At 46.9% G+C, this 13,310-nt stretch overlaps 1 protein-coding gene across 8 annotated transcripts in view; it reads left to right on the plus strand.

Annotated features, from left to right (window-relative positions):
* Nucleotides 1–1,933: 1,933 nt before the first annotated feature.
* Trub1 (TruB pseudouridine synthase family member 1) overlaps nucleotides 1,934–13,310 on the plus strand; it is a 38,936-nt gene continuing 27,559 nt past the window's right edge. For 4 of the 8 annotated variants that reach the window (XR_015632616.1, XM_087575629.1, XM_087575644.1 and 1 more), the window contains exons 1-3: nucleotides 1,938–2,221; nucleotides 6,552–6,650; nucleotides 12,082–12,137. Coding sequence is in view for 6 of the 8 variants with exons in the window: in XM_087575629.1 (XP_087431755.1) it covers nucleotides 1,951–2,221; nucleotides 6,552–6,650; nucleotides 12,082–12,137 (426 nt within the window). In the remaining 2 variants the exon portion in view is untranslated. 8 annotated transcript variants of the gene reach the window in all.

Here is a 13,310-nt window from a genome sequence, read left to right on the forward strand (position 1 = left end):
TTGGGTCTGGACTGTTGGCAGAGGGTAGTCTCCTCTGACTTCTCAGGAGTATCCACACTTCTGAGGGTCCAGCTCTCTCCCCTATGGGATTTGGGTGCAGGGAGCTGTTTGGCCCTGTGCGAAGACCAGAACCGTAGGTACCTGTGGCTGTCTGTTCCTATATCCCTGTGTCCAGAGGCACTGTGCAGTTTCCCCTTAGACCCGGGATGTGGGCTGAGGTGTGTAGAGCTGGCAGTCCCTCCTGCGGCCTCAGGATGTCTGCGCTCCTGGGTGGTCGGCTCTCTTCCCCGAAGGATTTGGGCTCAATGTAAGTTTTATAAAGGACAACATTTAATTGGGTCTGGCTTACAGGTTCAGAGGTTCAGTCCATTATTATCAAGGCGGGAGCATGGCAGGATCCAGGCAGGCATGGTGCAGGAGGAGCTGATAGTTCTACACGTTCATTGGAAAGAAGCCAGGAACAGTCTCAGCATCCTAGGAGGAGCTGGGAGGAGGGTCTCCAAGTCTACCCCACAGTGACACACTTCCTCTAACAAGGCCACACCTTCTAATAGTGCCACTCCCTGGACCAAGCATATGCAAACCATCACAGTAGGGATAGGGGAGAGGGAAGGAGAGAGATCTCAGACTATCTTAGTCCATCTGAAATAAAATATTAAATAAAATGACCTGTGAGTTAAAGGCTTGCCCAATGTGTAAGATGTTTGCTACTTTAGAAAATCAGAGTTAGGTGCTTCTAATGCCCAGAACGCTGTATTTGTTATAATTGCTTTGACATATATCTGTTGCATGAATGGTAGAAATGTGAATGGCATCTCCTGACCAAAATCATTAGGCAAGGAGGCATCATTAAGAAAGAATGCTAGCCTCAGGGAGAACTATGAGAAAGAATGGCTGAAAGGCAGTGTGGAGAAACGAGGAAGACAAAGTGGCTATCCCATAATAGCCACACTTCCATTTATTGTGTCTGGGGGAAGAAGTAAGGTGTTCCCCCCCCCCCCATTTTGCTTTATTTTAGGATCAAACTTCTGTGGTGGATTGAACTACTCTTAGAGAGATGGTCTAATGCCAGGTCTGCAAAGAGTTTAATTATTAATTAAAACCATAGGAGTTTTTGTTGTTGCTTTCATTTGTTTGTTTGTTTTGATTGGGTCTCAGTATGTTACCCTGGCTGGCCTGGAACACATGGAAATCTGCCTGCCTCTGCCTCCTAAATACTGGGATGAAAGGCATGCAGTGTGAGGGGTAGGGAGAGTCCGTGCTAGGGTGAGTTGATAAATCCTGATGGGGTATGTTAGTCAAACAGTGAGTTTTGCTTGTTGGTTATTTTGTCTTAGGAATGAGTCAGTGACTTAATGAGGGAATGGACCTTGGGGGCCAGCTTTAGAAATGTAACCTACAGTTTAGCAAGGGAGAAGGAAAAGGGGGGGAAAGTGCAAAACCTGTCAGTGACCTTCATGCACCATCACAAATGGCTCAACGACAGTTTTTGATACCTAACCAATGTCTATAAAGGAATAGAAACTCCAAAAGAACATTAACTTTTTTTTTAGAATCGTAAAGACTTCAGTCAAAAAAGTGGAGTTATCAAAATAAAGTATTTCAAAATCTATATGTATGTGTACACACACACACACACACACACACACACACACACACACACTCTCGTAGGTTTTTTTGGGGGGAGTGCGTTCTTTTAAGGAAAGGAAGTGACTCCCTCACCTCAAATACACAAATTAGGTGTTTGCTTGGGCGGTTTACAATGGCAACCCCAATGTACCTCTGCTTCAGGGAAATAAGAGCATTTGGAAATAGAGATATTTAGAGATTCCACCAGAATCCTGAGGTGCCCTAGCAAGCTATAAGGAGCCTATGGACTACAATTCCCAGAAGGCCTTGTAACACAACTTGTGTCATATCTGTGCGCCTCTTGGTCCAGGCCGTGAAAGCATGGCAGCTGAGGAGGCCGAGGTTGTTTCACCTCTGATTGTGGACACAGCCCCAGACACTTCAGGAACAGCCGCGGCCTCACTAGCCGCAGCGGTGTCTGCTGCTGCGGCAGCGGCTAGGACTGGATCGCAAGCCCAGGTTTCCAAGGCCGCTCTGGCTGCTAAGCTCATGTCGCTCAGCGGCGTGTTCGCCGTGCACAAGCCCAAAGGGCCCACTTCAGCCGAGCTGCTGAACCGGCTGAAGGAGAAGCTGCTGGCAGGTACCCGCCCGGGTAGGGACCAGGCTAAGGCGTTCTCCGCCGCAGGGCTAGCACCCTGGGATTTTTTATCTTTATTCTTTCTTTTTAACTTCCTGACTTAATTTGCGTGCCCATGGCTCAAGAGAGATAAAGAGTGACCACCAAATTAACTCTGGATAGAAACCCAGGGCATCTGGGCCTTGGACTTTTACCCAAGTGTAGACTCTTTCAACAGTGGCCATTTGAACTTCTCACGGGAAGTATGTGTGGAGTTAGGGGCCAGTCTGCACACACAAGTTTCCACCCTGATGCTTGCAGCCCCGTTTTCTGTAGTTTGATCCCTCCCAGGATTTTTATTTGGCTCTTGCAAATGAGGAAACCCACCAGAGGAAACGCTGACTCTGCACCCCCAAGTTGCAAACTTTGAAAAACACGTAGGCTGAGTTAGCTAGGTCTAGAAAGGACACCACTTTCACCTTTTAGTGGGCACGGTAATTCATCTTCTATACAAATACAGGTTCCTAGTGCCCACACTTGCAGACGCTGAAATTCTGAAGATCTCAGATGTATTTTGGAAATTGCACTCTATTGCTCCTGATTCTGCTGTTTTTTGTTTTGTTTTTCTTTTTTTTTTTTTTTAATGGAACATCTTTTGAGGAACATTAAAATAGAAGATGGCCATTTTTCTAACCATTCTTCCTGTTGATCATTTAAAACAATAGCATTAAAAGAACAAAACAAACCCTTTCATTTTGTTTTGCGTGTGAATGTGTATTTAGTGTATGTATTCCTGTGTGGGTATTTGTGTATTCCTCTCTGTCTCTGTCTCTCTGTATATATTCCCATGTCTGTGTTGTGTGTATGTATTCCCATGTCTGTGTGTGTGTGTGTGTGTGTGAGAGAGAGAGAGAGAGAGAGAGAGAGAGAGAGAGAGAGAGAGGTGATGTCCATTTTTAGAGATGGCTTTCCATCTTGCACATTGAGCTAGAGTGCTTCCCTCACTTGAACCCAGATCTTGCCAATTAGGCCAAGTCTGCCTACTCAGCTTGCTCTAGCTGGCACCCATGGGGAATCAGGTAGGCTTCATTGTCACCCTCATGTTTATGTGGGTACTGGGTATCCAAACTCTGGTCCTCAGGATTGCTTGGTGAGCACTTTACCCTGTGAACAGTCCCTACAGAGCCTTTCTTTTACTGGATTCTCATGTTACCCTGTCCCTGTGCTATCCTACAGGGACACAGGACGAACAGTGGCTGTCTCTCCCCTTAACTCGGCTTGTAGTCTTGTGATCTCTGTAGTTGTTTGTTGCTCCAGGTTCTCCAGAGTTTTGGCTTAGCTTGTCCAGAGAGACCTCTTACACTGTTCAGTGTCTCCTGGAAGAGTTAATCTATTTTTGTTTGTTTCGAGATAGGTTTGCCTTGAACTCACTCAGTGATCCTCCTGCCTCAGCTCCTGAAGGTGAGATTTAACAGGTGTGCACCCCCGCCCTGATTTAAATTTGTCTTTTAGCGAGGAGCCAAACTATTCTGATAGAAATTTGCTAATTGTAACGGGTAAAGTGGAAGTTTTAATGCTTATTGACAAATACGTACATTCTTCCAGATGCTAAGTGCTGGTGTTGTACCCACTCATCTGTTAACTTTGATTGCCATCTCAGAATCATTTGGGATTCCCTGGGTAGGGAATTTCAGTGAAGGATAGAGGTTGTCTCTATTGGCTCGGCCCATGGGCATGTCTGTGAGGGATTGTTTTAATTGAGTTCATTGACTTAGGAAGACACAGCCTGCTTGGGTGGTGCCCTCTGCTAGGTGGAATTTGAACTGTGTGAGAGTGGAGAACTTGAGCTAGGCACAAGCATGCAAACCTTCAGTCTCACTGTGATCCTGACTGGATGTGGTGACCAGCTCTCAAGCTCCACAGTGGTAGAGAGTAAGCTGGGATTATGAGCTAAAATAAACTCTGGTGAGTTACCTTTGTGGAGGTCTTTTATTACAGGGTTAACGACACTAGAGTATTGAGTTTTCCTTATATGCCACTGTCTATCAGGACGTGTCATTTAGGGCATATTGAACTGAGGGCTTGCATCAAAGGGAAGCATTGTGATATCTTAGGAGTCTTGTTTTTTCCCTCACAGTTATGTTGTTTTCATTTGGCTTGGTTTTGGATCAAGGATTGCAGTTCTTAGAAAAGATCTTCATAGGATCAAAACTCTGAAGTTTCTTGGATGCACTTTACTGGGACTGATGGTTTCAAGGTTGACACTAGGCTGCTTTCTGCAGAGCACTCACTGAGATGCTGACACCTTCCTCTCCTACAGTGCCTGTGATTGGGCAATTCCATATTCCTATTAGCTAACCCAGGTTCCCCAGTGCCTGTGATTGGGCAATTCCATATTCCTATTAGCTAACCCAGGTTCCCCAGTGCCTGTGATTGGGCAATTCCATATTCCTATTAGCTAACCCAGGTTCCCCAGTGCCTGTGATTGGGCAATTCCATATTCCTATTAGTTAAGTGAGCTTCCCCAGTGCCTGTGATTGGACGATTCCGTATTCCTATTAGCAAGCCCAGGCTTCCCCAGTGCCTTGCTAACCCATCAGAATCACCCTGTAAGATTCTTAAAGATAGCAAGCAATTCTCTCTTGTCCCAGGCTTGACAAACACTGATTTACTCAGCCCGAAGGCATAACCTCTTTACAAACATTCCTTGCCTCCCTTGCATTGATTCCTCCTATTGTAGAACCCTTCTCTTCCTCAACTTTGAACCCTTCAAGGCCTGAGGCATATAGGTTTTCACAGTTAGGACTTTAAATGGTCATCCGTAAACAGTCATCTGAATATTCAGTCCAGAAGAGTGAACACAATTTCAACAGTGTGAATTATTGATAAATTTGGGCTCAGACAAGATGATTGAATTCATGGGACCTTTATACTAAGACATATCAAGTTGAAAATACAGAGTTCCCCAGTGTACTTTTGTAATTTCACTGACGAGATCCGTGATGCATTGCAAGTGGAAGGTGGAGTATTTGAAGTCACCTAACAGCAAGTAGAGGCCCATGGTGCTGGGGTCATGTCCTCCAAGTATGGTGATGTTAGAGCCCAAGTGTACACCCGATCCCGAGGTTCTGAACCATTGCGATGACAACTAATAAAGCTAGCTGAGAACTAGGTGTAGGTAGAGATTGCCTGGTATGATGTGCTCCAAGTTAGTAGACACCAGAGAGGGACAGAGGAAATCACAGACATGTAGAGACCTTAGCTGAGCTCTTTTAAAACTAACTGCACGTGCCAAAGCTAACTTTTTTCTTATTTTTCCAGAGGTATCACTAGAATTCACCCGGTTAGCTTAAATATTGACTCACTTCTTTGGGGCTGGAAAGATAGCTCCACAGATAAGGACATTGACTAATATTCCAGCGGTCCCAGGTTCCGTCCCCAGCATCCACTTGGTGGCTCATCTCCATCTGTAACTCTAGTTCCTCTGGCTCTGCTGCCCTCTTCTGGCCTCCTTGGACACTGCATGCACAGGGTACACAGGCATACATGCAACTAGAATGTCCACATAGATAGATAGATAGATAGATAGATAGATAGATAGATAGATAGATAGATACCCAGACAGAAAGATGGATGGATAGATAGATAGATAGATAGATACATACATACATACATACATACATATATATATGTACTTACATAAGTTCTAGTTTCTAGTTCACTATTTTTGAAATACTGTTCTTTTGTAATTTAGGATCTCTCCCTCTTTCTCTCTCTCTCTCTCTCTCTCTCTCTCTCTCTCTCTCTCTCTCTGTGTGTGTGTGTGTGTGTGTGTGTATGTGTGTGTGTACACACGTGTGTGGAGGCCAGAGGTCAACCTCAGGAGTCATTCCTCTGTCCCATTATTTTTTGAGAGATGTTTCACTGTTCTGGAATTTACCAAGTAGATGCCAGCAAGCCCCTGCCTCAGGCATTATAAATTCATATCACCACCCCCAACTTCTTTACCATGGGCCTGGGGATTGGACTCAGTTCCTCATGCTTGAGTGGCAAACAGCTTGCCATCTGAGCTGTCTTCCTGGGTCTGGCTGTACAGTTTTGCTGTGTTTTGAGACAGGGTCTCACCGTATATCTTTGGCCATCCTGGGACTCACTTTGGAGGCCACCATGGCCTCGAACTCATTGTTGAAAAGCATGCATAACCACACCGAGCCCACCTTTAACATATGTTTTTTGTTTTTTGTTTTTGCTAGTTATGCAGTCATAGCCTTACACATGTATTGAACCTTTTGTCTTGAATAGGTTATGTCTCCCACGCTCCTCCTGACTTGTAATTACCCTTTTTTCATCCTGATTACTCCCGTAGAAGCTGGATTGCCATCTCCAGAATGGAACAAGAGGCAAAAGCAGACATTGAAAGTTGGACACGGAGGGACACTGGACAGCGCAGCGCAAGGTGTTCTGGGTAAGAGACACAAGGGAAGTTTAATGATGCTTTCCATTAATACCAGAAATGCTAGCTGAGCCCTGGTGCCTCAGTATACACTGGGATATTCTAGCTGTACTGTGGTTACAGTCCTTCTTCCCTCAAGCCCTTGAATGGTGCAGGGCACACAGCACCACAGCACAAGCACCACAGAGCACACAGCACCTCAGAGCACACAGTACCATAGCACAGAGCACACAGCACACAAAACACAGTATCATAGCACACAGCACCACAGCATACAACACCTCAGTACACAGAGCACACAGCATACACAGCACCACAGAACACACAGTGCCTCAGACCACACAGTACCATAGCACCCAGCACCACAGAGCACACAGTACACAGAACATACAGCACCACAGAGCACACAGCACCCAGAGCACACAGCACACAGCACACAGCACCACAGAGCACACAACACCCAGCACCCAGCATTCATAGCACACAGCACCAGAGAGCACACAGCACACAACATCACAGAGCACACAGCACCCAGAACACACAGCACACAGCACACAGCACACAGCACCAGAAAGCACACAGCACACAGCACCCAGAGCACACAGTACTCAGAGCACCCAGTACCCAGAGCACACAGCACCCAGAACACACAGCACCCAGAACACACAGCACACAGCACCCAGAGCACACAGCACCCAGAGCACATAGCACCACAGAGCATACAGCACCACACAGCACATAGTACACAGCACCACAGAGCACATAGCACACAGCACCATTGCCTCTTCTATGTGTGCACAGAGCTTTGAGTGAAGGCTTGAATCCGAGCAGGACAGCAGTTAGCACAGCAGGAATGAAACCGCTCGCTGTGTCTTGCCTAGCACCTGTGAGCTTGGGTCCGAGGAGCTGTTCCACTCTCCCTGGGCCATAATCCTGGTTTGCTGTTCTTTGACAGTGGACTGCTGTCCTCTTATAGGAATCTGGAATTCTGGGCTACCGTACAGGCAGAGGGAGCCTGGGGACAATTCCCAACCCCAAATAAAACTTGGGTACTCTGTGATATGTTTCCCTGAGAGGAACATCGTATTCATTGTTGTATTTTATCACAGTTGATGAAAGACAAGCAAATGTCTCCCCTAACCAGGAAGTAGAAGGCTTGTCCCTGGTGACCCAGTGGTACACTCTTACCACATCAGGCCATCTTACTGAGGCATAGATGTTCTGTGAATCATGAATCCTCGCTATTTATGAGTCTCTGCACATGGGATAGTTGTGCAGCTACTGACAAGGTACAGCAAACAGTTTTGGAGGTGCCGCCATATCAATCTAATCTGATCTCATCTCATCTCATCTCAGTTTAATTTCTTTAGAACATAACCTGATAGGTCACTGGTTAGTTGCTTGTGGAGGAAAACTTGGTGTATTGATTAAGAGGAGAAATTTAAAACAAACTTTTTGGTTTAAAACTATGGTAGAGGTTCTAAGGGTTGTGTTGCCCTGTGGTTCTTGTGCTGTTGTTTCCTTTGTGTCCTCGGCTTCCCCTTCCTCTGCAGCGAGCATCAGGTGGAGCTGGGGCGGTGGTTGGCGTTCCTTTTTCACTGGGTCACCATGCTGTGTCTCTGTGCTTTCCAGCCGCCCTGTCATTCCTGTCTGTTGGTGACTTCCTGTCTTCTTTCTCCCTCTTCCACTCGTGCCCATCCGGACTCTGCTCTTGCAGCGTTTCATCCATCATCTTACTGCCAGAGCTCTGTCCATTTTATAAACCGTGTTCTCTGCAGTAATGGTTCAGGCCCAAGGTCTGAGGCAGGGCTCTCAACCTTCCTAGGCTGTGACCCTTCAGTACACTTCCTCACGGTGCGGTGACCCCCCCCCCCCCCCCAACCATACGATATCCCATTGCTACGCCATAACTAATTTTGCTACTGTTGTGAATTGTAAAATGTCTCTTATGCAGGATATCTGATATGTGACCTCTGTGAGAGGGTCATTTGACCCCAAAGGGGCTGTGACCTACAGGTTGAGAACCATTGATCTAAGGTGACAATTTAAGAATAAAAGAAGAATTTTCATTCTATTTTATATAAAAATATATATTACTTGAGAGCCTTGAAAATGAACTAAGAGTGGTTTCCTGGAGTTACGTCATCTTCCTCTCTGACTCTCCCCTCCCCCCAGCATGCTAGGCCATGTCACAGGGGCAGCCAGGGTTAATGCTGCTGAGCAGATGATGTAATAACCTGGAGTTTCCAGGTTAGCCCAGTGAGCATCCTTAGAAGTGGAAGAGGCACAAGAAAGCCAGGACGTTAGGCTGCAGGGATGCGATCCCTGGCTGTGATCGATGGCTTTGAAGGTGAAAGGAACCACAGCCAAGAACGTGGGCAGCCCCTGGGAGCTGGAAAAGGGAAGACTTGAACGTGGGGCTGCGTTTAGCTGAGCCCAGGACTGCAGAAGGAGCACAGCCACGCCAGTCCCCACAGTTCTTTTAAGATTGATATTAATCATTGTCGTGGCCCATGACCGCCTGCTTTAGATTTGACCTGGGAACTATATGCCAGGGATGGTGGGGTCTCCTTAAACCACAGGGACAGTTTGTTACAGCAGCCATAGGAAAATAACTCTTACCGTCAGCCCCTTAAGATGGAAACAAGTTTCTATAACCACTTTAACTCGATGTGTTTACCTTTACAGGTTATAAAAGCACAGTGAAAGTTTCAGAAGCATCACAAAGCTGATAAGCACTTATGATTGCTCCTTCTACCAAACGACCATTCTTAATTCTGTTTGCGTGTTTCTTCTTAGTTCTGCTCACCCTCACTTTTTACTTTATTTTGTGTCTCTGAGTGATGCCAGAGGAGGGGGTTGGGTCCCCTGGAGATCAGAGTTATGGTTGGTTATAGTCTGCTGCATGCATGCCGGGAACTGAACCCCAGTCCTCCGGGAGAGCAGTCAGAGCAGTGCACAGGCGCAGAGCCGTGTCTCCATCTCTCTCACGCCTGTTCCGAAACGGAGCTCTGCTTTGCGGTTTCCTGCTCTGGTTCACACATAACATAAATATTTTCCATGTTAGTTTTTAAAAACCTTGAAAAATGTCGTAAACATTATTTTTTTCTTGTCTATGTAACAGCAAAAGTTCAATCGTGTGATTGGTCCTCTGTGAGGCCACGGAGGTCATTACCAGAGCACTGTTCAAAGGCTGACTTGTTAGGGTCAGCCTTCTGTGGACTGTCAGTTACTTTAGCAAACTAAGGAGATCCCTCCAACTGTGACGGAGGTGTTAGAGACTTTAACAAACGTCAGCGAGAGGTGCCCTCCCTCACCTGTGGGCACCTTGTGGATCCTGGTGGGACCTGACATAGGCTTTTTTTTTTAAGGGTTTTTGTTTTTGTTTTTGTTTTTTTTTTTTTAGTCATAGGCAATTTGGAAAACAAAATAGTGATTGTGAGGAGACCCTTATTTTATCCACCGTGTGCTCCACGTTTCCCAGGTCAGGCACCTCCCTTCCTGGGCCTGCAGTTTCTCTCGTCTCCTATGCTCCCTTTTCCAGGTTTCACTGGGACGCTCTCTTCTGCTTATACATGGGAGGGCTGCCCTCTTAACTTTTGTGTCCCTGTTAGACTGTGGCTCGGATGGGTAGGCCAAGTCTTACTCAGTTCCGCACCTATACAGTTAAGTACAGAGTAGGATTTTGATGATCAAGGAAAGCAGAGCTTGGGAATGGGAGAGTCACCAAGTAAAACTGCAGAACCCAGCCCTCGACTCTGCCCTTCATAGAAAAGCCGCTTTGGCAGGATCCCAGCTGTAGATACTCTTCCTAAGATGGCACTGTTGGACGAGCGTTCTCCAAATTCTACTTCTGCTAACCACCCCGCCTCTCCCGCCTCGTCTCTTCTCCAACACAGGGTGAGAGGGCTTTTCTGGGTGACTCTCAAGTGCCTGCTTCACAGTTCATCACTCTGGACCACCTAGCTGGGCTGGAAGCCACCGTCCCAGCGGAGCACGTGACTGAGTCAAAATCCCAGGTCAGGGCTTGTGAGGTTGACGAACGCGCTACCCCCACTCTGGTCCCGAGACCGAGTGCGGTTTTCTCCTTCAGAGCTTGCGTTTCTTCTTCGTGTGCGAGCACATCAGCTTCCTCCCTTTGCAGTGCCGATGGATGAAGCCTTCTCGGGCCTCAGACTTCCGGGTGTTCCTCTCTGGACCTCTCCCAGCGGCTCCTCCCTCGGTTCACATTGACGCTTCCATACACCATGACTGTTAGCAGTGTCCACCCACTCACTGGGGCAACAGTTTTGAGCACTTTGATTTCTCCCTGTCTATCACTTGCTTCCCCCCCCTGAGAATCCTTAAGCTTCAAAGTCAGGAAATGGTTCTCCCGCTCTGTGTTGTCCTCTCAGGACTACATAGAGCAGCCGTTCAAAAGCTATTGATTCATCTGCATGTGATCAAATTACATTAGGTCTTTGCTGCTGTTACACAAAGTTTTTGCCTCATCATCAGCATTAGCAAGTTCTGCCGCTTGAAGACTGTCGAGCTCTTCAGAGCTACCGAAGGCAAACGACCTTTGATCTTAGTTCTTGAACGATTGGGATTCTACTTAGAGATGGAGGATTGGCTGCCGCGGTGTCAGGGGAACTCGGGGTAGACCTTATGAATGAGCTGAGGCTTGAGCCGGACTTTGAAGGTTAAGCTCTGAGTATTAAGGAGCTGGGACTTAGGAATTGGGTTTGCTGTGAACTTTGTAGTGTGCACAGTGAGGTTCCAGAAACAGTTACGAAGTGGTCTGAGCTGGAAAAGGAAGACTGGGGTGCAGACGAGCAGTGGCCAGACTTTTATATAAAGAGATGATTAAATGCACTGTCCCTGGTGAGCCACGTTTGAAGCAGGAAGACAGCGGCGACTGCTGTGGTTGGCTGGTCTGGTTAAAGCGGTTCTGTTGGCCCTCATTCCAGCTGCAGCTTTCTCTCTTTTGGGCTGATCACCCGTGTTTCTCTCTTCTTGATTGTGTGCTGCGTGCTACTAATCATCTCTAATGGTTCGTTAGCTACGATGATGGCTTTTGCTTTGTTTAGTGATGAAGCCTGTCAGGGTCTCCTCAGCCTGAACATGGCTAATTGTACCATGTATTGTTTTTATGGCACCCATATAAAATCCCAGTGCGTCCTTTGAGACTGCTCTCAATCTTCATCCTCTAATTGGCTGGGTTGAGGTATTTGCTGTGTTTAATATTTGGGAACAGGAAAATATTCTTTTCTTCCTTTCCATATTCAGAATTTCTTAGTTGTCTGACATCATCTAACTGGAGTAATGGCGGCCCCGAGTTCTGTTAAGTGTTTTCTTTACAACTGTGCACTGTATTGGCCAGTAAATTATGACCAAGATACGCAGACGTTTGAAAAACCTCACTTTCAGAATACATTGTCAAAATATTTTTTTTCTTTCACAGTGGTTGGGATTGGAAGAGGAACAAAAATGTTGACCAGTATGTTGTCGGGGTCCAAGGTAAGATTGTGAGAGTGCACTTCTTTCTTGGATGTTTTTCTCAGTGACTGTCTTGCTTTCCTATTGCTGGGACAAACCACCATGACCACCCAACCTACAGAAGAGTGTAAACCATCCCAGGTTAGAATCTGCCATGCTGAGGAAATTCCTGGTGACAGGTGGTTGGCATAGCCGCTGAGAGCTCACATCTCAAACCGCAAGCAGGAGGCACGGAGCACACTGGGAATGGCAGGAGTTTTCTGAAACCACAAAGCCCACCTCCAGTGGCCACACCACCTAATGGCTCCCAAACAGACCCACCACCTGCAGGCCATGTCCCCAGATGTATGGGGCTCTCTCAGTAGCGGTAAAATGGAGGCACTGAAGGTTGCCGGGAAGATGATTCAGATCTTGGCACTCAACATAAGAGGGCAGGCATGTTGGCACGGCCTTGACCTACTGTTGAGGAGTGCAGACCAGAGGATCCAGGAGCTGGTCACCCAGTGTAGGCAGAAAGCTGAGCTCCAGGCTCAGTGACGGACCCAACCTAAAACAGAGAACGAAGAGGCATTCATGGGAGATATTCCAATGTTGATCTGTCTCCACACATGCATATATTCCACACATATGTCTCCACCTACTGCACACGTGCGCACGCGTGCACACACACAGACACACACACACACATGCATATATACTCTACATACACATCCCCACATATGCCTCCACCCCCACTACACGTGTGCGCACACACACATATACACAGACACACACACACATGTATACACACGTACACACACGGGTGTGCACACACACAGGCACACACACAGACACACATACACACAGGCACACACACAGACACATACACACACATACATATACTTTACACACACAGGCACCCACAAATGCACCACAGAAGACAGCAGGACCCCTATAAGATGATGAATGGTGCTGTTTGTCTGTGAAGGTAATCCTGACTAAATCCAAGTGTACTTTCTAGGCAATTGGGAGGGGAGGAGGAGGTTGGAAGCCTCTGGGGTGATTTGGGGCATTGAGCATTGTAGAAGGAGTACTGAAGAGAAGGTCAGGATGTGAAAGTTGTCTACCTCCATGGGCTAACACCCCCCACGCCACCCTTGCCATGTACATAAACCCACACACACATGCAAAATAAAATGTGTTTGAACTGTAAGT

The sequence above is a fragment of the Rattus norvegicus genome, chromosome 1 (genome assembly GCF_021556685.1).
Source record: "Rattus norvegicus strain SHRSP/BbbUtx chromosome 1, alternate assembly SHRSP_T2T, whole genome shotgun sequence".
Taxonomy (NCBI): Eukaryota; Metazoa; Chordata; class Mammalia; order Rodentia; family Muridae; genus Rattus; species Rattus norvegicus.